General features: G+C 42.1%; 1 protein-coding gene across 1 annotated transcript in view; it reads left to right on the plus strand.

Moving 5' to 3' along the window:
• Positions 1 to 7,574: 7,574 nt before the first annotated feature.
• LOC139696076 (protein gooseberry-like) overlaps positions 7,575 to 27,593 on the plus strand; it is a 166,125-nt gene continuing 146,106 nt past the window's right edge. The window contains exon 1 of the mRNA XM_071594700.1: positions 7,575 to 7,632. Coding sequence (XP_071450801.1) covers positions 7,575 to 7,632 — 58 coding nt within the window. The remainder of the gene's footprint in view (positions 7,633 to 27,593) is intronic.

A 27,593-nucleotide genomic window follows, 5' to 3' on the forward strand; every position in this document is an offset into this window, starting at 1 on the left:
ACATGAGTCTCGTATGTTGCAATAATTGCGGTGAGCATGTTGTTCTATTTTCCGATTTTGTGTCAATTCCACCCCTTCCCTCTCCCTTTCCTCTCCCCAACCATTCCTTTCACCCCTCCTTCGCCTCCCGTTCTCCCCTTCCCCTGGCCCCCTTCCCTTTCTCTCGCACCCCTCACCATAACAATTCCATCAGTCATTACTTCTATATCTTCAGAGGAAGACGGATTGTTTCCGTCGAAATATCAAGAAAATACGTGTGAGTGTTCTTTTTTTGTCCTTTGGTGGGTGAAACAGCCCCCTGACGCCATCTCTTGGCTAAAGAATCGGGGCGCTTGGCGACATATAAGACCCACGGATCTCAGGGTAAATTACATATCCTCGATAGCTCAAGTGGTTAAGAGCATCCGCCCGGCAAGTGGAAAGATCCGGTGTTCGAGTCCCGGTTGAAGAGATATTTTTACTCTTGTGATCTGTTCGATTCCGCCTTCCCCACCTCTATTGTGTTCGTCCTTTATACGTGTTCCTATCCCTTTTCCTTATATATGTTTCTGTATATATGAGTATTTATTCGCCGTTTGGCGGGATTTCGTGTTTGAATGTATATATATATATATATATATATATATATATATATATAATTATATATATATATATATATATTTATAATTGGAGGTTAATAAAGCTGTAAGTAAAATAAGTGAATATTAACAGTACCAGCATGCAGTCGTTCAGCGGGGCATCATAAAAGCAGCCAAATTCGAAAAGCGACTGGGCCACAAGTTTTTCATTCTAACAATGTCATCTCCCCTTCTAATAGCAATAAGTATTCAGAAATCATCTCTTCCTCAAATTGATTCCTTGATCACATAAAAGAGGTGTGTATTCTACGATAAAAGCAAATAGCCTTTTAGATTGAATAGCCAACTGTGACTGAGTGGAACGAGGGTGACAAATTCCCAAATTCAGAGAAAGAGGCTTGCGCAGAAAGTGGGTGGTTAACCTTGATTACCCTTCCGGTCATGACACTTCCCTTGATGCAATGGCGATTTAATGAGAAAGACATTACTTTATGAGGGATTTAGTTTATATGAGTTGTCCAGCCTTATGGCTATACATTCATTAATAATTCATTAATGAAGTTGCTGGTCTGGAATTGGCGCCGTGCCCTCCTCACGATGGACATGAGGAAAACAATAGGTCTTTTTTCTATTTCTTCCCCTGGTTCATTATTTGTGCAAAATTCCCTCTTCCATCAAAAGATCCAACAAACCACTCTCACCCTCCCCATCCCAAGTCCACTCTTTCCGTTCTCTCTTCGTATTTCAACCTGCTTTCCTTCCTCACCAAATCTACCGTCTTCTCATTTGTCTTCTTCCCTGTCCAGCTCAACTCTCTCCAGTCTTTCCCAGACCCACCCCACGGAAACCCATTGTCTACGGCAACCTGCCTTCCTTTACAGTTCACTATTTCGATACACATAATGCTGAACTTCACACTTCGAGTCCATAAACAAACTTTTCCACCTCTATGTCGTGATGGGTTCGTCCATATTTTCCCACATGTACTTCTAGCAATAGGCATCAAAAGTTTGTAGTACCTACTGTTAAGTATGCGAAGTTTTTTGACAATTTCTTCTCTTGCGTTAAATAATAAAAAAAGACTTGCTCAAATTCGGCATAATGTCGGCCTCACGCCAATATTCAAATTTTGATCACTATTTTGTGAGTACGGCTGTGCCTAATTTCACTTACCTCTAGTCCGTATTCTCCTGAGTTTACGCGTGTGTCATATTTCCAAATTGCAATTTAAGATCACTTGTCCACGATCCTTCACTGAAATTTCATAGGTGAAACTCAAATTACACCAAATTTAATACTTAATTAATTATAATTAAAAATTGTACGTAATTACCTTTCTGTCTTAAATACCCCAAAATTTTGAATATGAAAACATTTTACATTACAATACTTTTAGTAAACATCTTTCCGTAATTTCAACCGGCTAGATCATAATTCAAATCGTTATAACATATGAATGATGTAATAACAATGAATTAATATTTCAATTGATATAGTTCGTTACCAGTTTTGAAAACTTTCAAATAATATGAGATCTGCAGCGCTGTACTGCGTGGCTCTTCAACAGTTTGATACCAACCTACCCGGCGCTAAAGGTCTCTTTCAATGCAGCAATTAATAGCTCGGATTTTTAGAGACGCTATCTATTTGCTTCTAAGATTTTTCAAAATAATATTATTACAACACAAATAAAATACAAGAGCATTCTAGTGAAAAAATCTAAACTCAAAGATAAAAAGATATGTTTCGGCCCTTTCTCAACGATAGGTTTTTGTGCCTTATTTGGAATATATTGTCATTCTAAATTCTTCATGTTTATATGAATAAAATTTAGTTTGTAATTATAAATCTAAAACCTGGCGTAAAATTTATATATTTCAATATATCCACGGAGAGAAATCTACGCTTCGAAACCAACCGCCAAGAAAATTCTCCGCTTTCATAGGTTCCGAAGAGGATTTCCCTTAGATCCATTGGATGAAGGTCGCTGACTCAATTAAGTTTCCAAAAGCCATTTCAGTTCTATTGATTACCTAGATTTAAAATACTTTTAAAAATCAGGGAAAAAATCATAAACTAATGGTTTATAGTACGTGTGCCGTCTGAGCCTCCTCACACTCGGGAGCAGAATGACATTGATTTCCATGACATACCATTCAATAGCAACATGGCAGAAGGAAACTCCAATGCCCAATTATTTGCATTAACCGAAGTCAATTTACCACTTTATGTCCCTATTGTAAATATTAAAATTCTGTGATGTTATGTAAAGATCCATCTAACATATTTTTGCCCATTGACAGTGGTAAAAATGTATTATCTATTATCACAAAATAAACAGTGGATACACATCTTACACATTAGGTAAATCATACGACAATTTCAAATGTATTCAAAATGAAATTATATTGAGTGCCAAGAAAAAAAGGCCCAATGCCATGGAGTGCCAAACAAGCCCAATGAATTTATCGCAATGATAACGACTAACCAACCACAAAGTGACAGGCATTACGTAGTCCAATATGACAATTACGTGTTTACCTCTACCAAAGAGATTTATCGGAAAGTACACACTTCGCGTTCCCATCATTTTTATCGAGGGACCATTATGGTCTTCACGGAAAGACTATTAGACGGAAATATTTTTTGCGCTTAACATATTTCTTCAACAAATGGATCTCAAGATTAAATTTACGTAAACGCTAAAGCAGGGAAAGAGGCACGTGCCAAACAGAATGCTGGATTCAATTTAGTACATGACAGTAAGTAAATCAGCTAATAATGTTGAAAAAGGAATAATGACATTCGCGCGATCTGAAGAGTCCATCAGAGGTTGGAGCTAACCGAGTGCAATCTTAAAAAACTTCAATAAGTACGATGAGTGACCTTATTCCATGCGAAAACGATACTTTTCTGATCATCGTGATTCTGCAGGCGATGCGATATCGAATAGGTACTGCAATCTTCAAGTAATTCTACCCACAAGTTTTTTTGACATGCTAACCTACAAATGGGCTATACAAATCTACCTATATGCCAAGGAAGAATTTATTTTTATACATTTTTATGCTTTTATTGAAGACACATAGCTCGTCGATAGCTATCATAAGGGATACTTCAAGAGGCATCACTTTGTGGAATCAAATTTTTAAATAAAACAGTTGGTATGATTTAAATGTCTTCACTCAAAAACCACTAAAATGCAATACGATTCAAATAAATTTCTCCGGAAAGCCTAGAATAATTTTGTGGACAGATGATGGTGGCATGAAAGTGCTTAAGAGTTCCAGAGATGGCGTGCGGTTTGGAAATATTCTTTCTAGGGAACATGACAGAAGTAACACGTTTGCGAAATTCACCATTGGAAAATTTTATGGAATTGATTTTGACCATTTGAGTTGAAGAAATTCCAATCATGACTTCTTTATTTTTAACAACACAGATTACACGTATTTTCACCTATTTTTTCAATTCTGCTGGCTTAATGACCGTGTTTTTATTTTAATTTACGGTATTTTGCAGAAAAATAATCGCATGCTTCCATGTGCAGGCGCAGAAAAATTTTGCGACTTTTGAACTCGGCAATATTCCCTAAAAACGTAATCTCCATTCCCTTGGTCAAGTTACGAGGTTTCTTGTTTTGATTCCATAAGATATTTTACGCGCAATGGATTTATCATATAAAAATTGACAGTAGGAAAACATGGTAAAAAGTTTTGAAATAAGTGCACGTAAAACATATGTATGTAAGGGGGTGGTGTTTGATTCACTCTTTAGGCTTCCCAGCCATGGGCACATTTCAATGGAAAGAAGCGGGTTGTGCCCTTGCTGAGAGCAAATCGCAATATAGGCTTAAGATCAGCTCAAACCCCGCCTTATGCTTAAACCTTGATGGCGATGAGCTATTCTTATAAAGAACAATTTACAGCGTGAAACGATAACACTATCGAAACGTTAGGACAAAAAATAACAGAGAATATTGAAATAGCTACATGGTGAGTCTATTATTTATCCAGATAATATATCAGTTATAAATAGTATTACTTAAATAAATAATTATTAGTTGAAATCCCTTTATCATTAACGCCAAGCTATTTCCGCATCATTATCCAAGCAAAATAACAATTCTTATTGCGTAAGCTATGCCATATAAGTATTACTCAGCATTCCATTGTGATAAAATAAGACAAGGATAGAGCCGGAGTTGAAATATGACTTGATGTTTTAAATTCAGGTAAATTCCATAATGCGGATTATCACTTCCAACTAGTTACTGTTTTATAAATCATCGAAAATTCCCCGCCCTGTTCCCCCAGGCACTAACGAAGAATTTAACTTGCTCCGGGAAAATATTGAAAATATAGCGATTTATTGGAAAACACTTCAGCGGTTGGGTTAGATAAGAAATCTGAGAATTACATTTCTTTGGGTGAGAACTGCCAAGCGGAAATATATAGTCGGAGAGCCGAGACTTCGTTAGCACATCTGATTTCCTAAAAAAAAACAATAAAGCCCATTGAAATTTCTGTTCAAGTGAAAGGCGAAATAGTCTGTGAGAGCTGGCACCAGGGTTGTTATCCAGAGACAAGTCCCATGCACTAAATATTCGTGCACCAGAGTCACTGAAAACTCCTTTACTTGTGGAATTATTAAAACTATGCTGCATAGTTTTCATAGCAAACTATTAATTCCTATTTTTCTAGAAACTAAGGTTTTCTAATTGACGTCAGAAATAATCAAATAAAGAATGCCGGTGCCTTACGCGGATCATTTTGGTCGGTATGTAGTTAAATGTTTTTAACGAATAATCGTATCATATTGGAAAATGTGTTCTGAAAAGATGATAAATACACGATTGTGAGTAAGCCATTCAATTCACGAGGCGTACAGCGCTCCGATTAATAGAACTTGCAGGCTAATCACAGCACCACCCCAGTGATCTCGTTTCAAATTAATGGAATCGCACGGGGAGTCACCATTCACTTGTTATTTTTCCTGGATCCACCAACTTTTTGATGGAGAATTGGAAACAGGCATGCCAAAAAAGCCGAATAATGAATGCAATAGCAAATGCAAAAATTGTATTCAGCGCCAACGCCTTCAAAGGAAGAAATGACCTCCAAAAATTATAAAGAAAATATTTTGAAAACACATGCTGAATTGATAAATTTGGTAACTTGATTGAATACAGCCGAAAATCCGAGGTGCAGGCTAGCAATTAAAACCTTTGGCCGATTTGGAATTCCCGCATAGGTAACAATGAAGCGAATATAAACATCATGTATTAGGAATCGGTATCAGAGTACAGTTTTCGGATACGTTAAGAATGCTGAGAAGACATGTGGAATTTCTCGAAGAGCAGAGAATTGTGATGCATAATTTCTGGATTAGTGTGAGGTAAAGGGGAAGGGAAAAACGTCGATGTCGAATCGCAGGCCTATTGTGTTGCGCTTGAAAGAGCGCGGACGGAACACTTCACTCGGCCCGCTCGTTCACTTCAAGCGACAGAAGGGCAATCAATGTCTTTAGCAACGTCGGGAACCTCTTGCATGTCAACGATGTCGCAATGGCAACGCCGAGTCCCGTGGACTGGAGAGAGCGATGGCGGGCACCCCTCCTCCCCTTCCGTCTTCCCCAACCCCTTCCACCCTCCCCAAGTTAAGTGCAGTTAGTACATCGCACGGCGAACTATAAGACGTGTGCGCGGCCAGACCTCACACCTCTTCCAGGAGGCGCACTCGCCGAGAGCCCGCGGCGCACCCATCCGCACGCCTTGACGCGATATTGAAACCATTCATCCCTCCCCGCTCCGGAAAGCAACACAAATAAAAGATGTCTGATATGAGAACCATTCCGTTAAAAGGCCGACCCAACCTCCCCTTCGAAACCTTTCATCTCTCCCAAGCGCACGCGAAGAACCTCCCAAATGTTCTCCAACACGGGGAGAGGCCACGCCCACCCCGGAGACAACGCCTCGACCAATGGGAACGCGGGAGCGAACACAAACGCGGGCCAATGGCGCGTGGGGTGGGCGTGGCCGAAGAGAGATCATGTCGCTCGATCTGGTAGTTCGAGGGGAGTGGGGGCGGGGATGGGGCGGGCACTGGAATGATGGAAGGAAGTAAGGGGGGGCGGGGGATGGAGAAGGGGGTGTTAGTTAGTGTGGCCGTCCCCCCTGCTTTGAAGACGGAAAAATGCCGGGGGAGCGCGGAAGTAGGGAGCGAGTGTGTGTGTGAGGGAGAGGGAGGGTAGAATGAAAAACGAGGGTGTATCCGGAGGAGGGGTTTAAAAAAAATAACTCTCCGAACCTTCGGCGGAAGAGGGTGGGGGAGGTTAGTTTGTCCAGAGCGCACGGGGTGATGGGGGAGTTTTTTAAAGGAGTGGCGGGGAGGAAAGTGTGAGTGGTGGAGGTAAGATTTTTGCCTCCAGGGGTGGGGTCGGGGATTGTGGAGGGGTGGAGCTCCAGGGTTCGACTTTTCCCTCACTCTCTCCCTTCCCCTCTCTCCCTCACTTCGCCCTTTCCCCCCCCCTTCCGAAGCTGCTTCTCCTTCGGGTCCCGCACACGCCCTTCCAGTCCTTCGCGAGGAAGGCTAAGGTGTAGTGCGCACCAGAGCGACCAGGGCTTTTCCCACCCCTCCAGACTCAAGACGGCGACGAGGGCGTGGGCGACCCACCAGGAGGACTCTCGCAGACCGAAGTGATACATACCTTTGGACGTTTGTGTCACCCGACACCTCGTTCCGATTTCCCGGTGGGAACATTAGCCTCCCTCCCGTTCAGTGCAAGTGTTTAGCTCCGCCCGCGAGAGATCGCATATCCCCGCCGACTCTTTGGACTTCCCGAAGAAGTCTCCCTCCCGCCCGAGGAGTCTTCGACGCCCTCTTCCTCAACCCCCGGTTCATGTGGCCATCGTCTGCCGTGCCGCGAAGAGTGTCTCACTAAACCGCGCGGGAGGCGTATCAACGGCGGGGAGGGAGTAAGAGCATCTCTTGAAATATGACGGTGACCAACCTGGGAATGATGCGACCATGTTTCACCGGATACCCTTTCCAAGGTGAGTGTAAGTGTTGACAAGGGTTTAAAAAGAAATATTCTCGGCGAGTGGGTTGCTCGAAAGGCAATAATGCAATATGCGGTGCTCGTTTTGGGGTAGAAAAATGAGATTTGTTGATATTAGTAAGGTCATTGTGAATTGACGTTCCTCAAGACCCAAGTTTGCATATTTTTAAGTCCAGGATTCCACGAGGTAAAATGATAACTTACAAAATGCTAATTTACAAAAGGCTGATTTACAAAATGCTAAGGTAACCTATGATGTGGATGAACTCTTTGATATATTATTCTGTGGTCAGCTGTTTATTTGAGTTACATAAGGAACCATTAATTTTCGAACTCACGTGGATATTTTCCAACGCAAATATTCGCCTTCAATCGAACCTAAGTCCGACTGGTTTTTAAGCTTCGTAGAACCTATCGACGACTCAGGGTTTAAGGTGCCCTCTGAAACGTAAATTATGTATGCTAATATTGTGTTTGCGTGTCTGTTATTTGTTCTTTTTCATAAACTGGTGTATTAGTTGTTTTATGTTGGTGTGCCTAAATATAAATCAATGCAAAATGCAGCAATTAAGCCTCGGGCTGACCACTGTACGAGTCGGAAGAAATTTTTCGAGTCGTAGGTTTTTTATCTCAGGGGTCCAGATTCGATGAAACTTATGAATAGTTAACGTGCACATGGTATGTACTTCAGTGGTGATGGATCATGAAAGTCCTCGCTAATTGAAGGAGAGGAACGTTTACCCAATGTCTCTAAGTGAAAGCTGCCATATTTCTCATGAAATCGTTTTCGTAGATGTCCCTTTCGGAAGTCGGCGCAGCAGGTGCCGTGTCGGGTCGACGCCGCAGCCCCGGGAACGTGAGCGGTCGCCGCGGGACCTCGAGGCCCCGCGCGCCACGCCATATCGCCGAATGGCATTTTTAGCCTAGCGAATCAAATTGTATCCTCAAATTAAATGTCGATTTATTAATGATATTAATTAATTAATATCTACCACCAGTACGTAAATCTGTCTGTTTCGTAACTTCCCTTATTTTATTATTTCAATTGTCTATGTACCTAAATACTCGCACTCGTTCAAATGAAAAAGTTTTGAACGGAAATAATATTTGTGCATGGGATCAACCGACTATGTGCGAACATATTCTGGAAGTAGATACTCGATACTTTTGGATATTCCTACATTTTAGGGTTGAACCTGGAAATATTTTTGCGTCCCTTACATATATTATTCTTGAACAGCACATTAAATTTGTCCATTGATTGACGATTGCCAATTTTTTAATTTCAAAATTGATAGGCTGGATCTTTGGGAAAGGGTAGGAAGGAAAGGAGATACCTCTCCAGGTTTACTGTTCCAATCATCACTGGACCAATTATCGAAGGAATATTTTCCCTTATTGCTGCCTCGCAATAATATAAAATCCATGGTCGCTCTTTCCACATATAGGTGGTTTTTTAGCCGCATGGTAATTTTCCCCGTCCCTGACATCTCGCGTATAGATAATCTAATCTTGTTGATACCCAGCGCTTCTTTAGGTTGTCCCAACCCAAAACAATGGATCGTGTTAATCACGTTGCCGTGGCGTTCATGACTCCTCTCCTATGTATGCATACATGCATGCTCCCGTATGTCAACAGGAAATATCATCTTATCTATATTACAAAAGAAACACGAATCTGGCTGCTTCCTCGCAGAGCTGTTGGCATATTGTAACGTTGGGTTAATTAATAAATTATTTCAGCTTTTATTAGCCATCTAGCAAAGAGAAAATCTTCATTAAAGACTAATAATTTATAATTAATTTAATTCCTACGACAGTACCCTTGCCTTCATTTCTCACCATAATTTATTCTTTCAAGTTATCCTTACTTCGCGGGAAGCATATAGCAAGTGCTACTCCAAAGCCATTGTGTAAGTAAGCAGCCTCATTACCAGCATGTCCACAGACCGCAAAAGGGTAATTTGACCAATGGATTCAGGTAACCGGAACAAGAGCGTTACTCTCGGCGGGCGGAGCAACGAATTCATCCCCGCGATGAGCGCTGGCACCCTCCCCGAAAAAATCACGGGAACGCTCGAACCCTTTCTACCACGAGTCCTCGGTGGAACTCGATCGGCTCTGAAGGCACAAGGGGCGTGAAATACTAATTAATTACATCTGGAACCAACCCGGAGACGAGAAAATGAAGGGCGGCGAGGGACCCGGGATCGGGCGGGGCGGTCACTCACCAGAGAGGAGGAGGACCGGTGGTCAGTGGGCCCGTGGCGTCCCGATGCGGGCGGGCACGCGCTCTTGCCCCCCCCCCGCCGTCTCAATCGGTCGAAATGGGCCGGGACGGGAGGTGAGGCGATTCATTCCTTGCGACCCAAATCCATTCCCGCGCCATCCCGTGCTCATTCTTCCCCGCCGGATTTCCCCGATTCGGAAAATAAGAAGTAGAGGTGGAAGTCATCCATCCAATCATCACGGTTTACCCATCAGCAAAAGGATTGTTGTGTGCAGAAACTCTGTAAACCATCCCACCCCCTTTCCATCTCTTCATTCCCTTCAGCTCCTCCTCACTCACGTCGTCGTCTAGTACGTGCTTGCTCGTAGTTCAATGCCGGCCGGCCCCTCTGGAAGTCTTCACTCCACGAGCTCCTTCAATTCAGTAATCCTCTTTCAACCTCCCCAGCGTATGTCTCATCAATTTCCCTCGTTTTTGTTTTTACCCACACTACTAAGTAGTTCTTCATTTGTTACTCCAATCTACCATTTTATTTTCAGCATCCTATTTTCATCGACTCCGATTTTCTCTAAAATGCTTCTTTTTTGATAATTTGGGGCGGTAAACTGGGATTTTTAGCTGCGTTGTCCCGACCCTTTGTGGGATGATTTGAAACGCGGTGCTCACACTTGCGATGGATTAAAGGTTGAATGTCACTGTGTGGCCCCAGAAATGTGTAGCTGTTCTCAATGCTATTTACATGATCCATTAGTGACTGTGGGAAGTCTACTGCTCTTTTAAAACAACTCTCTGTATTGTGAATAATTACATATAAAAAATGAGACGATCGTATTTTTATGGAAAGTTCATTTCTTCGCGCAATCCCGAATCTTAAAAGTGAAAGACTCCAGAGTGCTAAGAGTGTTAGCTTTTAACAATAGCATTTTCGTCTCAACATTCTGCGATATCCTGTGCATCAGATCTAAACAACATGCTCCAAGAAAACTTGTGGCGTTGACGGGTCTCGGAAAAACATAGATTTATTTTTAAAACATTGTGAATGTGTGAGTTTGTGTTGAAAATAATTCCTTCGTGCAGTCGCACACAGACAATTGATCATCAACGGAAGAAAAAAAATCATTTAGAATTTTGTGGAAAAACCTTCTACACATTGGAAGAAATAAATATTTTTCTTATTGTGGACGCGAATCGATATAAAAATTCTCAATCATATGTTTAGAATATTTTATGAACATATCCACCAGTAATATTAATATTTTTTTCATATTAACTTGGTTCATAGACAGGGACATTCTTGAACAGAATGGTTTCAGGCGTCACTTTGTGGAAGCGATTCATTTCAGATAAATAAATACTTTATTCCACATAAATTTTTATTAAACCACGGCCCGGGTTTCGACTTACAAAGTAATCATCGGGAAAAGTACAGAAAGATACAGAGCTTTATATAGTAGACAGAGAAGAGGAGGGGGGAGGTGGTTCAGATGTGGGAGGAGTGGAAAGAGAAGGGAACCTATTATGCATGTTTGGGGGGAGGGGAGGAAGGCGGTTGGGTATGGCGTCGGGGGGGAGAAGGGCTGTGGAACAGAGGGAGGTCCAGAAGGGGGAAACGGGAGGAATACATTAGGTCATTAACTAACATACTCCTATGATGACTGTTCTTTGAAATTTCCAACCGTTCCAAGGCATCCAATCAAAAGCCTTTTTTCTCTATACGTAAAATTTTAGGGACAAAGTCGCTGGAGTGGTTGTTTTCTAAAAGGTGTTGCGCAAAATTGGAAGAAATATTTCCATTTTTAAAACAGGCGTAATGTTCCAAGCTCCGTGTCTTTCTGTACTTCACCTGATGAAGACTTTGTAAGTCGAAACCCGGGTCGTGTTTTAATAAAAATTTATGTGGAATAACCAAGTATTTATTTTTCTGAGGGACATTCTGGTCGAACTCTTGAGTTTACAGGTCTTCTAAAAATATCTGTACCACAATGAAGATGCAGTCTGACAGTTGAAACATTCAAACAAACAAACCGGATTCAAGTTCATCGTCTCGCGGGGAACAGAGGTGATTACGTAGTAATTTTATCCCTCTGCTGCATAATGAACTAGGATTATCATTGCTGTATTAAACAATATAATTCGGATCCTGTAACCTAATGATCACAGTTTTGTCTAATCGGAGTACGCATAGTAGTAATAATAATACGCAAATGAGGTGTGAAATGCCTCTGCCGCTCGATAATCACAGTTATTGGAGACTAGGTAATGTTAGAGGCAATGCGATCATTGGTGCAAGTGAAAACGATTACCCACTCAAGCCGACGCTGTCCGGGGTCAGCCTCTAGGCTATGCTGTTTGCAACTGTTTGATGAATTTAATGACACGGCTAATAACACCCTTCCCTTCTAACGAGCGGACATGTTAACTTCAATGGGAAGTTGAAGAATAAGTGACAATACCCGGCTTATAGAAGCATAATGATTCCTTTGCATAAAACATTCGTTATTATTAGTTTTCAATTGATATTTGCAGTGTAACATTATTCACCATTCCGCAGTAAATTATTTAGTACCCTCTCAACTCGTTTCCTGACATCCTCCAAGTGTCTCAGCGCTGCACCGTCTGAATTTCTTCCACAAAGGTTCCGCACGAATAAATGAAGCCTCCCTCATCGGTACTGTGCGGATACGCCCTTTTATGTTGCTATGTTATAGCATACAGCATGTTCTATGTTTAGAACTACTAAAAAAAACTCAAAAGTATTATATCAACGGTCTGTTTGACCGACGGTTGACTGAAGTTTGTAATGATAGAAACATGAGATATGCCAGTCTAAAATCATAATTAAAAGAAGAATCTATTCGAAAAAAACAGCATGATGGGCACTGTAGATTCATCTAAATTCTTCCTTTTATCCATCTCCAAACCTCCACTTTTTACTTTATGAGGAAATAAGATTTTCACCATCCGTCTCATTCAATGATGAGTTTAATTTGGGTCTCCTCAACTGGTTATCAGTTTTGAGAATCTTACCGTGGAACGGTCATAAGTAACTATTTTAAACGGCTTCGCCGGTTATTGAACGTTGCTGTGCAAGCCAATTTCTACAGGTTGTCTGTCTGTGTGTACTTCTTTGTCCAACATAAAATGGTATCCAAAATTATGTATTATAAATAGTCGGAGCTGACGGTGTGTCTTCAACCACCTCCGAAAACTGTCATGCATCCCTGTTAACTCTTTTCTGCTCCAAGTAAACACTCCTCTTTCTATCTCGGGACTTGAGTGTGTGCTCCGGGCACCCCCAACCACCGCCCTCGCTCGATGCCTTTCAAATAATGCCCACATCCTTCCTCTCCCCCCCTCCCCGCCTCTCCTCCCTTCTGTTGCCGAAAAACTGCTGCTGCCTCACGATAAATACGCACCCATTTCAGTTACGCGATACTATTGTCATAGTTTCGTTGAAGGGATGAGTGTCGACGGGAACTGAAACTCGTGTATTTGCTCGAGTGAAATTTTCAGAGAAAATTTCACGAAAAAAATACTATTATGGATTTTGAGCAAATGCAGTTTTCTATGCAGTTTTTTACGTATGATACCTGTGATTTTAATGCGAATCAAGCGTTGCATCTCTTGATGAATTTCCACCCACCCGTGTTTGGCTGGGGAGTACACCAGACACTTATGCATTAAAATGCCCAAATGCATGAAAATTTGCATGCATAAAATTATGTAGTTTTACGATATACGTAAGTAAAATTACACAATTTCCTTCGGATCAAAATTCACTGCGTCAAACGACCCTCGGATGACTTAAATTATTTACTATCTCAACACGACTCAACTGCCGAGGTTACACTAAAGTGCTACGGTCTAATTTTTCTCCAGGCTCTGTGTTTAGCGATGGCCATCATACGGTCGTTTGACAGGAACCCACTTTTTTGTTTACAACGGCGACATGTCATAAAACTTTCGACTTCGGTTTTATTTATAACGGTCGCCTCGTCCACGGGGTCCTCTGCAACGAGGACCTACCGTTAAAAACTATTAAGGGATGAAGGTTTTGGGGAGATAAGGGGAGGGGTGCCAGTGGAGGGCGGGGACCGGAGGGGGAGGGAGTTGCACGCGGTGCGATGACCCCTTGACCATCGCACCAAGGGCCCTGAGGAGTGACATTTACAGCCAGGGCACAAACGCACCCACCCCTGAGTCCTGCGCTCGCCCTTACACGGGGGGGAATGCACCCCTCGTTACTCCATGGTGTCGTTGACCGCCGCATCACGGCTCCTCCTCATCCCCCCCCGGGTTCCTTATGGCCCACCGAAGGGGTCAGAGCCCTTTATGGCCCCCTTCGAAGGACGGGAGTTCCGCAATACTCGATCCCCACAAAGACGCACTCAAGGCCCTGACTGGAAGGAAGGGGAGGTCGGATTTCTCAGGGCCCGGGTGGATGGGGTCCGAACCGCCGAAACTGCTTTCGGGAGAGCGGAGCTGAGGAGGGCGTCCGCGCACACCCACTTGCGACAACAGCCGGAGTGGGAAGAAAAGCCGAGTTAACCCCTAAGGTCACTGCGGTGAATAGGGCGGAGGGGGACTGACCCTTATGGATGGATGGATCGGAGCGGGGGCGGGTTGGAGTCGGGGACACGTTTCGGTGCAGCCTTCTCGAGGTTTCGACCTGCATCAAGGTTCCCCAGCTACACAACGGTTATACTGAGGTCAATGTGACGTCCGAGCTCACCCATTCCCACTTAACACTGTGCTTCCGCTTGGCTCTCTCTTGAGGGAGCCCGCCCTCCTTATCAGTATCGTGCAATAACGGAGAGGGTACAAGTATGCAAATCCAAGATATGTTTTGGCATCAAATAATGTTGGAAATAATCACCACGGTTTTCACCAATCGCTAAAAATAATTTGAGACTGATAGCAGATGTGAGCTGTTAAATGCGTAAACTTAGCTGAGCATTAGTCGGTTAATGCCGACGTGTCACTGCCTCATTTTGTTTTGGTTTCCAAGTGTAGCCACCTTGAAGAGTTAAATTTATTTTATGCCTTATGTCATTCCTGAAAGAATAAATATTCTTAAAAATTCGAGCACTGATCCCTAATAAAAATCTGTTGAATTCATTATTGGAACGTCTGACGGTAACTCTTCCGTATTTAATCGTCAACAGTTTGGCATGCCTGCCTGGCAATTGAGAGCTACCCTGAAGCCTGCAGATTGGGAAAACTAACGCTCGCAAGTCATTTTATGGCAGACTAAGCAGGTATCACTAGAAGGCCTGCAGAATACTTGCACCAGGATAGAGAAAAACCTCCCGCGGTGCACCAAACCCTCCAGCTTATATTAGAAAGATATATTTTCTCGCATCATCAATGTACTAATAGGTACATCTACATGGTACTCCGCAAGCCGCCGCCGTAAGGGGGTGTGGCGGGGAGTGTTAGGCCACCACCCGTAATTAAGAATAAAACCGCATTCTAAACCTACCTACCATGCCAAACTACACTCTCAAGTCTTATATATTCATGAAAAAACCTCTATAATCTAAACGCATGCAAATACGTATACTATCAACTAACGCTCCTACGAATATACCTTATTTCTACGCAACGTTAAATCTTGTCTTTAATGTAAATTTAAATGCCTTCTAACAGTTATGATTCCTGATTTTCCGTGGGAAGAACGAGCATTTGTATCTATCTGTCCTGCAATCTAGCTTCCTCATCTTTGTAATCTAGTTCACTTGAATAGTGTGGGGGCATAATAATTCTTCTAGATTCATTGTTAAACTCGTTTCTTCTGAATCTGTAAATAGGTATTAGTCTGGCTTATTCTTCTCGTTTCTCAAATGGCTCCCAGCCTGATTCTTCTAAAAGACAAACTCGTTTTCTTATCATTGACAATTTTTCACGAATCTGGCTGATTTTTTCTGAACTCTATCTAATTCTTTTTGCCAAATTTTCTCCTTGGATTGGAGTCTTTTGAAATGTGGGTTTGGAGAAGAATGGAGAAGGTAAAATGGACAGAGAAGAAAACAAATGAGGAAGTACTTGGTATGCTGGGCGAAGAGAGGGGTTTGTTGGGAGAAATCCTGTGGGGGGCAGGAAAAATGGATGAAGGGCGTATTGATCGGCAGTGGGATGTTGAAGACTAAGCAAACAAGGAAAGGGCAGGAACAGGATAGGGATGTTGGGCGGGATGAAGGGAAGAAGGAAGTACTCAGAGATGAAGAGGGACTTGCTGTAGAGTGGGAAGTTGGCTTTTTTTGTTAGGAGAGACAAAATATATATTTAAAAACTGTGTCCATCCAAAAACCTACCTTAACCGGTAGATTACGTAATAATAATAATTGCGCACTAGTCTATTAGTATAATATTAGTTTTTTTTACTTTGCCGTAAATATTCTAAATAATTCCCTCTTTTAGGTCGTACTAACGGAGGGTGGTGTGGATGTTCACGGAAATGATTATTAAGCTGTACAAATGGTGCCAAGTAGAAATAGGTACCATCTAATTACTCGGTTGGGTAAATGTAATGGATCTGCAGACGTATTTACTGAAAGAAGGCGGGACAAAGAATCAGCTGCGTCCAGTGACTTCGACGACCGAAACCAACCAACCCTTCGATCCCCACCATTCAAGGCACCGCGGAGAGCGAGCCGTCTCTCGTGAGAAGCACCGGACGGCAGCTCGTCACCCCGCTCGTGCGTTCATCACCACCGGCGACATAACTCAGCCGCGGATGCATTGGGTTTAACGTGGAATTCCGTCAGTTCTCACGGGTTGCCCTCGGAGTGGGAAAGAGAAATAGGTCACACTTGGTGATTCCAGTTGTCTAGGGCTGTATTAAACCGAATTCATCAAACATTACACGGAAGCAGTAAATCCCCACCACGGCAGACTTTTTAAAAATAATTAGTCCCAAGGGAAATGCAGCCCGGAACGTGGTGTGCGGTCAGGCGAGCGGGTATCTATCTACGCATGAGAAGTTAATCCTCAAGAAAGTCATTTCACTTCATGAAGATTCGAACATCAGATCTTTTGATTGCTGATTTCCCGATTGCCTTTGGGCTCCGTCAAATCAGTCACAGCGCGAAGCCATTCAATAATCCATGGCGGGCCCTCCTTAGCGGTTAATTCGAGCTAGGTATTACCGCTGCCATCACGATTTGCTGCCTTTTGATACTTGGCTTGATAGTAAGCAGCGGCTGTAATCCCACTCGGGATATATACAATCACATAGCCTATCGTATATCACCCTAGACTGAAAATAAATAAACTCCTTCAAAATGTTCTCCTGCCGATATGGTGGTTTGGGAACGTAACTAGTTATGACTCTCTTAAAGTAGCCAAATGCCTCGTCATCCAATTAGTGACGCGCATGAATGGATTAACGAATTGATCTGCCACCTTATAATTCGCGGTGTTTAAACCCAGGTTAAAGGAACTATTATGTTCTAGGCAAATATCCCATAAAAGAGTGCAGGGAAATATAATGCCGCTGATTCCCAGCGGAAAGAGCGTTATGTAGCCTTCAATAATACTCCATGGCTGGATATTTTACAGTCAAATAGAAAGAAAACATGCGTTAATATTAAATTCAGATGAGCTACTGAATAATTCCATACCATTTTCTAATTCAGAAATGTAATTCGATTTTCGATAAACGCGCGCTTAATGACACTAAAGTCATATAATTAAAACATTCTCCGGAACTCGAGAGGAGCTAACGCAATCACTGTGAGTGACCAGATTGACGTCATTTTTTCATTCATTTAATGCTGTTTATCTTAAATATGCAAGATTTAAGATCGTTCGTTGATTCGGAGAACGCTCTCTTCATTACCACGCATTTGATTACTTGTAATTGTCCTATAATGAATGAAATCGTGTTCATAGCCTTACAAATGGATGAGATTTTGTTGTTATAGTAACTGAGAAGCTTTTTTTTCGGCAGGTTAAGAAAAAACAATGACGCGCTCATATTATGAAAACGATGAAAAAACCGCATTTGATTACACGGGACGCTGCCCTCTCCCTCGCTTACTTAAGACGATGAGATACAGAAGCTTTAATGCGATAGGAGTCGCCATTAGCCCGGGGAATTTCGTTTCCGTCTTGATTGATGTTTTGGGACGTTTGCTTCGCTCCTCCGGGCGTCACACTCCGGGGGGTGGCTGCTATTAAGTGTTATTAAGCGTCCGAGTCCCCTCCCCCATTCAGGAGCCGCAAAGGTGTGACTCTCGGCAATTCGTTTTAAGCAAATGTTTTCCTACTCCGTGTACCACCGAAAAAAATTAAGTCTAGTACGTTCGGAAGGAAGAGTTTTTCATCCGCGTATATTTTCATTCACGTTCCCAGAAGCTAATTTAAAACAGCATCCACGGATTCCTTTTGTCCACGATTATTTTGAAAATACGATAGTGGATATTAAACATGCGTCCATATATTTTTGAAGAACAACTCATTTTTAAATGCGTGCGTAACGACTTCCGACATCACACTAATACCACTCCGTATACCTCGAGGGAGAATTTTCACGACTGCAGTTGTAAGTGATTTATGAACGGAATGCAATATAAAGAGATGAGGAGGCTCCCAGGGTAAGGCCGGATAAGGGACGTTATTCAAAATAACCTGTATCGAATGCCATCATTCCAAATGTTCTCCCGCACTAGGAACCTATTCCTCAAAGTAATGATTTTCTGAATAGAACTCTCGTCGGAACTGCTCGCACCGAAATCATCGATTGGAATTAAATGAACAGAGAAAAATTACCCGTGCAAAACGACACCATTTAATCACTGGCACCACAAAACCTAGCGTTAGGCCCAAGAAATAGAGGAATCAGCAATTCAAACAGTAATTTTCGCTTCGCTATTGGAAAATTTATTAATTTAGGGACGTGGGAGTCTAGTGGGACGAGCGGTAGATTACTGAATGTAGGGTCGGCCCCGGTTCGCTTCCGGGCGAGGCCCATGGGCACCTTTGGTTTCTCCCAAGCTGTGCGATATTACAGGTACTAGATCTTCTGGCGAAACATTAGCGGCACAGAGGAGCTTGCCCCCCCCCCCCAATTAATACTCCGATACGCACATGCATTTCACACGTCACATGTGGTCCACATAGCTCTTCCGTGAAACCGATTCTCGGGTTGAATGTCATTGTTGGTTGGATACTGGCTAAAAAGTCGAAAAACACGTAGGCGATCGAATTCACTCAGCCAAAATATTTTTCTTCGAAAGCAGGCAATTTGCTAATTATTCAATGGAAATGTTTTCAAAAAAATATGGCGTTGCGTGAGTGGCAGAGTGGTGAAACTGATTTGCCGCGAAAGTATTTGGAATGCTGCCTGACATCTTATGATATAAAAATCACCCTTGATCTACAATTAAGTACCCGCACATTAGTTATATCTCACTAGGTTTCCCTGGTTTTTCACAACCCCCTCCCCCGTCCTGTGTGGGTTTTTTCCTTGAGGATATCAGTTCCATCCTTACTTTTTTCCCACAAATGTATGCATCTTTTTACTCGGTTCAATTGAATGTTTCCTAAGCATCTGTAAATGTAGCTTTTATTTTATTTATTTGTATTTTGAATTTCATTTCGCATTTTCCTATAATTACTGTAAAAATTGTCTACACTCTTTGCTTCAATGATTGTCGATTCATTTATGTAATGTAAACGACGAGGGCTTAATTGGAAGAAGGGACTATCAAGTCTCAATCTCGTTCCAACAAAGATGTTCTTCTTCTTACTTAATCCTTCAAATTTAAATTGCAGACTCTTCTTATCGCTTCCACTCTTATTTCGCCCGATTTGTGAGCGTTTAGCAGAATCGTGATTTGGAGGAAAAGAGGATAAACATGAATGATTTTTCAATGGAATAATCTCGTGCATCTGAGAATTTAATGTATGAGTAAGCACTTGCATCTCACATACCTGTGACAGAAAATCCAGATGCCACCAGTCATCGTGGATTTTATGCGAAATCGCGAAGAAAACTCGGACATTAAAGATCTAAATCTTGCACATCTAATTAGGCAAGAAAATCCATCTGATCCGGAGAAGGCTCATCCCATGTCTGAAGTTCTTCTGGTTGGCTGGTATGAGCAAGGCGTTAATTAAATGGAAGGAGTTGGAACCAGATATCAAGGAGTACCGCGGCCCTTTTTGACGCCTCAGTCGAAGAACCCAACGTATTAGTTATTCCCAGATATTGAAAAAGTTTATAGGGAGGCACCCCTCGTTCAGTGAAATGCAACCCCTGGGAAATATCCATTTGAAATAATAATTTTATTTTCGTGGAATGTGAAATTATTTTATTCCCAGAAAGATGGTTGTTAAAAACAATTTGTGCCTGACCAACTTCAATGACATAAATATTGAGGTCACCAACTTGTCAGTCCGATGCCTCAAGCATCAGCCTCTTCGCCTTCACGATGTGGAGTATTTTATAGACAAAGAACGAACTTCTGGAAAGGGGAAACGTCATAGCATCATGGTGCTAATATGTCATAGATCCATTCTCAAAAAGCAATGTAACACATATTTACAGGAAATCAATTTTGAAGAACCAAGTGGTTTGGTTTTAAAAGACCGTATCCAAATGAATGATCCCAGGCAAATCCTGCCAACTTAAACCAAGCATATAGAAAACAAGACGCAAAGCGATTTAAATAAAGTACACGGAAAGATTAGAAATTATGTCATAAACTTTTAAATATTGATTTTTTTGTGTTGGCAGATTGGCAAAGAAAACTTGTCCGAGTTGTCAAAACGCCTGGGGCGATCCGAAAAGGCCCCTCGCCTTATTAAATTATCCCAAAGCAGTTTTCTGAGCTCCAAATCATCCAACACAGCGTAACAATTTCAGAGTGTAACGATCATTCGCCTTGACTGGGAATTTCTTCAAATCTCCCGATCCAACCTGGCGATGAGTGATGACTGTTGTCGCGGATAGAAATCCGCCATTATTTTGAAGATTTCATCCATGATTGTATCATAACTCCACGAATTCTCTTTGGGCGACACAGAAAAATGAAGATAAAGAAATCTCAACTCCCGAGAGTTCGTTTCTCCCCCACGAGGAGATCAATACTTCGGTGGAAACCAGGTGGATGGATGGATGGATGGCTCGCTTTCGAACCCAGAGGCCCTTGAAACGTCTCTCGGATGAGCGTAAGTGACTGACTTTCTGGACAATTAAGCTCAAATTCGAAACTTTTTCTTCAATCCGAGATTCCGTTAATCGAGCGGCCCCGGAGACGCGCGCGGCCTGCCCCCGTCGTCCGCTTCGCGCCATCCTCTCCTCTCCCGCTAATGCAGCCGCGAAAGTCACGGTCCCCCGGCCCCAAGCTCCGCCGCACACTTGGCTTTCGAAGCCATTATTACTCCCCCCGTGTTCGTGCGCAACACTCGTTCCACGGAGAGACGTTCGGGGGCGGCGGGTAGTGGATGCCAGCCGGGATTCTCTTCTTCCGCGCCATTCCCCCCGGTAATGTATCGCTGGAGCGTGCTGCTGGGGCACACGTGAGTGTTCGGTGGGCAGTCGGGGAGGAACGAGGGTCGGCGGAGAGGAGAGATGGTCGGGGAGAGGCGACGGAATTCCGAGAACGGGACCGCGGGGGTGGGACGCGCATATTAATGCCGGAACGAGGGCTCTCTCTACCTCGGCGTTCCCCGTTTCGGGAATCCGAGGAGGGAATGACGGAACTCCTAGGCGGGAGGGAAGGGGAGGGAGGTCACCGGGCGAGAAATCGGTGATTCGTGCGAGAGGAGGTGGAGAAGGGGAGGGTGTAGAGACGCTTGGCGGCCCGAATTATGATTTTTTTCCGCTCCATCTTCCGCATCGGGTTTTATATGGCCGAATTGGTGCATCGAAATTAAGGAGATTAAAAAAATGAGGCGATTTTTTCTTTGCATGTTCCCCCTATAGTTCGCTCCAAGCGGCACCAGTCTTCCGCGTCTTTAAGATTGCATCCGTGTTAAATTGTGACCCCTTAAACATGAAAATTTATTAGTTAATTATTCATGGATTAGATTATTAGGCAACTTTCACGGATGTCAGCCAAAATTACGCCTGAATTTGGAACCTTACTTTTGGAGTAGCTGCGTAATCACCAAACGCTTAGTTTTTCATCTCTTGCGCTAATCAAGTAAAGGAATAATGATTTAACATCTATGCACCGTTGTCGTGAAACAGAATACGGAAAGAGTTGGAGAAACCATACGCTACGCCCAGGTACGCCCAGTAAACTTCACTTGACTTCACGTTCAGTAAATGCCAAATTGATCTTGTCTTTATTTTTGAGACCATGTTCAGCCTAACTACAGGCATAGTTTTCTTGTTTTAATCTGAGAAATCTTCGAGTAAGGCATGCTTTCTTATGCTTCATTAAAAATGTGACATATATTAAGTGTGTTTCGATAAAAGGACGTGCATGTTAATCATTGCTCACTTTGTTAGACTCTTTACTGTGTAGAAGTTTTTGGAAAAATACATCATCATTTACACTTCATATAATTGCCAAAGTTCTAAATGTATTTTCTCGATGAAAATTTTGACAGAAAGAAATCAAGTTTAGAATCTCAGTAAGTTACTGGAAGTGAATATCATTGTAAAACTATACAAAAGCTTTTATCGGAAAACTGCAGTCCACAGCAATGAATCGTATCGTAAAACTGCAAAGAGTTTCTAGGAATTAATCTTATTATAAGATTTTTGAGAAGCCTCCACTGATTTAATCATAAAGTCTTAACATGTTCCCAAATTTGTCTTAAATTAAATTATGCTAAGCTAGAAAAAGTAAGAGAAAACTGGGGCAGTGAAAATTTATTCACTGGTAATATATCAGTACTTACATTCATTCATACATAACTACGCATCCCAAACACTATATTTGATGCTAATTTATTACCCCAAAGATACATGTTAAATATGAAAAGAGTTATTCTTTTTGTCACTCTTCACATATTGAAGACGCATAATCCACTTATATATAAGTAGGCATCATTAAACAAATTATAAGCTATATTTGTCAGAACCTGAATTGAGTAGCCGAGGCTACTATGCTACCATTAAATGCTAATGATGTTAGTAACAATTTACAATGAGAGGCGTACACCAATAAATATCCCCCTCTGTTGAATACAACGAAATCACAGCGCATTTAGAATAACAATTTAGATATATTCAGTATTTCTTATGGAAAAAAGACAAAAGACATTAAATAACTATCGTGCACAAGATAATGATATTTGACAAAGGAAATCGTTATTTGTTGAAAGTGTTTAAAGAATTCTGAATGCAGCAATCGGAAATGTTTATGACTACCTTCAGAAACAAAAATTTTTACGCATGTATTTATAAAAATTACTGTGTTAATGGTTTTATATATATATATATATATATATATTATTTATATATATATATATAAATACACATGTATATTTTTTATAAGGTTATGCGATTTTCTAGAAAGAAAAAGGCCAAGCTTAACATTAGAATAGGAGGGTAAAAACTAGAGCAGGTAGAACAGTTTACTTTTCTCGGTAGTGTTTTGGACCAACACGGCCAAAGTAGTAGGGACGTAAGGAGGAGAATTTCGCTGGGAAAAGAGGCTTTCACAAGGAGGAGGGAGTTGATGAGAGGGACGTTGAGTAAGGATGTTAAGGAAAGACTCGTAAAAACTTTGATATGGAGCGTGGCTATGTACGGCGCGGAAACGTGGTCATTGAAGCAGGAGGATAGACGTTGACTGGAGGCTTTTGAGATGTGGGTGTGGAGAAGAATGGAGAAGGTGAAATGGACAGAGAAGAAAACAAATGAAGAAGTACTTGGTATGGTGGGCGAAGAGAGGGGTTTGTTGGGAGAAATCCTATGGAGGCAGGAAAAGTGGATGAAGGGGGTATTGGCCGGCAGTGGGATGTTGAAGACTGTGATGGAGGGGAGAATGTTGGGCAAACGAGGAAAGGAAGGAGCAGGATAGGGATGTTGGACGGGATGAAGGGAGGAAGAAAGTACTCAGAGCTCAAGAGGGACCTGATATAGAGTAGGATGATGGATTTTGTGTTTTGTTAGGAGTAATGAAATGTTGGTTTTGTAGTTGTGTCCATCCAAAAACCTAACTTAACCGGGAGATTACCTTAAAAAAATATATATAATTACATATATACAATTATATATATAATTATACATATATATATATTTATATATATATATAAAACAAACTTTGACAGCAACAAACCATATAAGAACACATAAAAAGATCACTCTCACGCTAATTCTTGATCATTTCGACGGAATTCAGCTTGGTCTTCATCGGAAGAAATAGAAGTAATGACTCTATATATGCATATATATATATATATATATATATATATATATACATATATATATTTATACATATATATATACACACACACACACACTCATATACATACATACATATACATACATACAAATACATACATACCTGTATACATACACTTAGATATATAGATACTCGTACATAACTGGATATATAATAACTAATGATAAAGGAAAAATTAATTTTCGATTTTGTATGCCTGGTTCTGGAGTGTGCTCCTCTACCATTTGGATAGATCGATAGATGAACAGAACCTCGTACGTAATGAGCTCTATCCACTCCTAACAATTAAATCAATCTTCGGGCTGAGCACTGTAGTTTTTCATTCGCCTCAAACATACGTCAACACAATCCATGATGTAGGTCTCAATATGCTCTGTTCTTATTGGTTCCCATGGTTGATGCCGATGATAGACATGGATTTATCTCGATGGGGTTAGGGGTTATATTCGGGTCAAAATTAGTCTGGTTTGTATTCACCACCTGCCACACACCCTAGTAGTGGCTCGCAGGGTATTAAATTATCTAAAATCAATGCTGTAAAGTAGTAAATGTAGTTCCCCATGAAATAGGAGTAAATTTGAGCGTTTCCTTCGGTCTTATTTCCTAATTCTTCCTCCATGGAGTCGCGGAGATCAATTTGGAAATCAATGCCAAAACCTAAATGAAATATTTTTTACCGGCGGAAAATCAATAACCTGCCGACACATCTGAGAGTTAAAGTGTTTTTCAATTCGATCTCATCCACCGAAATGTCGATCCCCACCCACCTCCCAATGAAACCCACTCCCTATCCACCAAGAAGAAGTTACTTCCCGCTAATCCAACTCCCACCCACCCACCCACCGGGTCATTAGCTCCGCGGAGACTTCCTGCTCCACGACCGCGGAAGATTCTTTCGAATTCGAGGATCCCTCCAAGAATAAAAATCACCACCCGGGCTAACAGAGTTATGTAAAAGGTTCTCCGCGAAAGAGTCAATTACGCGGCCCTTTTCATGACAAATGGGTGTAGCCACCCGTTTGCTAGGGTGGTGAGAGAATGGGAATATGGGGGGAGCCACCGTATATTTACGGAAACGCCGTATCCTCGATCTTTGAGAAGTGCGGACCGCTAAATTGTTACCTCGCGAGCTGGGATGCACGATTGATGTCGGAAAACCACCTCCGCGGAAAAATTACCGCAATTCCTCCCGATTCCCTTTCCGCTCGGTGATTTTTCACTTTTTAGGCTCTCTAACATTTTGCCCGGTAGCCAAATAGGGTGGGAGGGTTTGAAGAATGAATTGGACTGCAGACCGAAGAGCTGAGAAAGATTTATTTTTTACGACAATGCAATTAAGATGCAGTGAAAAACTTCGCGTCATTGGCGTCGGGAAATAGTTTATCTCTTACTGCCCATTCCATAATCTGATAAACTACGATAGAAAAAATGTAGTGTAAATTATAGGCCTTCCAGTCCCAAGACTTAGTTTATTAGCCAACATAATGAAAACCCGTCTCCTTGATATTAATCCTCAATGTCTTGAAAATCCTTAAAAAGAAAAGTACAAAGCACTTCTTTCATACGTTATCAGTGAATGATTTGAAAATAAATTTGAATTACATTTAAGAATGTACATTCCATTATGATAAACAGGAATATGAGGCACAAGTGATTCTTGATTACGAATTGTTGGTTAATAGGTCCTGCTCCATGAAAGCCCAAGTGCAGTCCATGTGTAAGTATCTCCGCAACATATAAAATACCAATAGGTTACGTGCAAAATACCAAAGGTATGTACCAAATACCTAATACTTAGCTTATAACTTTTGATTTAATATATTTAGCAAATACGTTAAGTGCTACGCACAATAGGGAAATATTAGTTTTTTTTTTTTTTAAGTGCCGCCCTCATCGAGATTTTGGCTTCCAGTTTAATTTATTACCGACAAGTTTTTGCTGAGGAGAAGCTATTTCTTTCCACTCCCCAAGTGTACCGGATGTGCCGAGCACACTTCTTTCCTTCATTATAAATGAGACAGCATTCATTTCGAGCACTCCGAGGCATGGGATGTGATTCCCCTACCTTGTTACCAAACGAAATATGTACTCTCCAAACTTTTTTCGTCGGTTTTAGCGGAAATGGCGACGGTAAAAAAGAAATGCGAATTTGAACGGTTCTTTTACAATTTTTTTCCCTCCAAAAGGCAGACTTCACGAACCGATATGTGATTTAATAAAATGTGGAAAAACTCATGTCGTCGCCTCATTCTTTCCAAGTCTTTACAAAAATGAATCTTGGTGAAACGGTTTACGATTTGCAATTAAAATTACCGCGAGTGGTACGAAAAACAAATACATCTCTTTCTCTTGCCATGCACGATAGATGTCCCAGGCGAAAAAAGCAGATCCATAGGCAGCCGGTCTTGGGGCTGTTGGCGACTAAATGGCTTCGAGCTGAAGTTATACTCTCGGGGTTAAATTAAAGGTTAACTAATTGGTGTACGCGCAGCTTTGAAACACTCGGAGGCCGGCTCGTCCAATAACCTTCTTCACTGGTGAGATCCTCCGTAACTATTGGTAATTGATGCAGTGGTGGTGTATTCAACTTTATTGCATATCGGGATCGTCGGAATAATCCCGTTTTCGCGAAGGTGATGACTCTCTCTCCTTGCCAGCCCGCGGCAATCGTTAATTTAACTTTCACACGGAATCTCCTCCCGACGCGTTCCACGAATCCTCCGCACTCCGCCGTGAACCAACTGCGAATGCTCGGCCGTTCCGACACCCTCTCCGCCGGACTGGTAGCTCCGGCCGGTCGACGGGAGTGACCACGGGGGGTCCCGTGCGATGAGGGTTACCGTCACGTACCCCCCGACCGCCGTCAAACCCCCACGGGTGATGCCTTCCTCCTTCGCATCGGCATCCCCCTTTAGGGGGGAAGGGGACGCGCTCCTCACTTGGAATATTATCGATCCAAGGGACGACAGCGCGCCGTTGTGATGACTTAATCGCGGTGCATCGGCGCGCGAGTGGTGTTTATGCTCGCGGATGCTGAGATACTCCTGGTTGGGAAACGTGTCCTCCGGCCGAAGGAACCGCGTTCGAGACCCGGAGCCCATATAGAGGATATGAGATGATGGGAGTTTATTCTTTGATGGATTCTGCATGCAGGCTTAAAAATAACGACGCCGGCCGATGTCCACCGCGTGTTGTGAGATACTTATTGCTTAAGAAAATATTAACATTGTGTGAAATAATCAAATGCTTGTCAGATTTGATCTCGTTTTTGTCTCCCTCTTGGGAGAATTTCGTGGACGTTAGTATTTGTTTTGGTTCGAATTTCTCAATTAAATAATGGGCGAAAATGGGAATAAG

This window comes from Hetaerina americana, unplaced genomic scaffold, assembly GCF_022747635.1.
Source record: "Hetaerina americana unplaced genomic scaffold, ioHetAmer1.1.p SCAF_67, whole genome shotgun sequence".
In the NCBI taxonomy this organism is placed as follows: domain Eukaryota; kingdom Metazoa; phylum Arthropoda; class Insecta; order Odonata; family Calopterygidae; genus Hetaerina; species Hetaerina americana.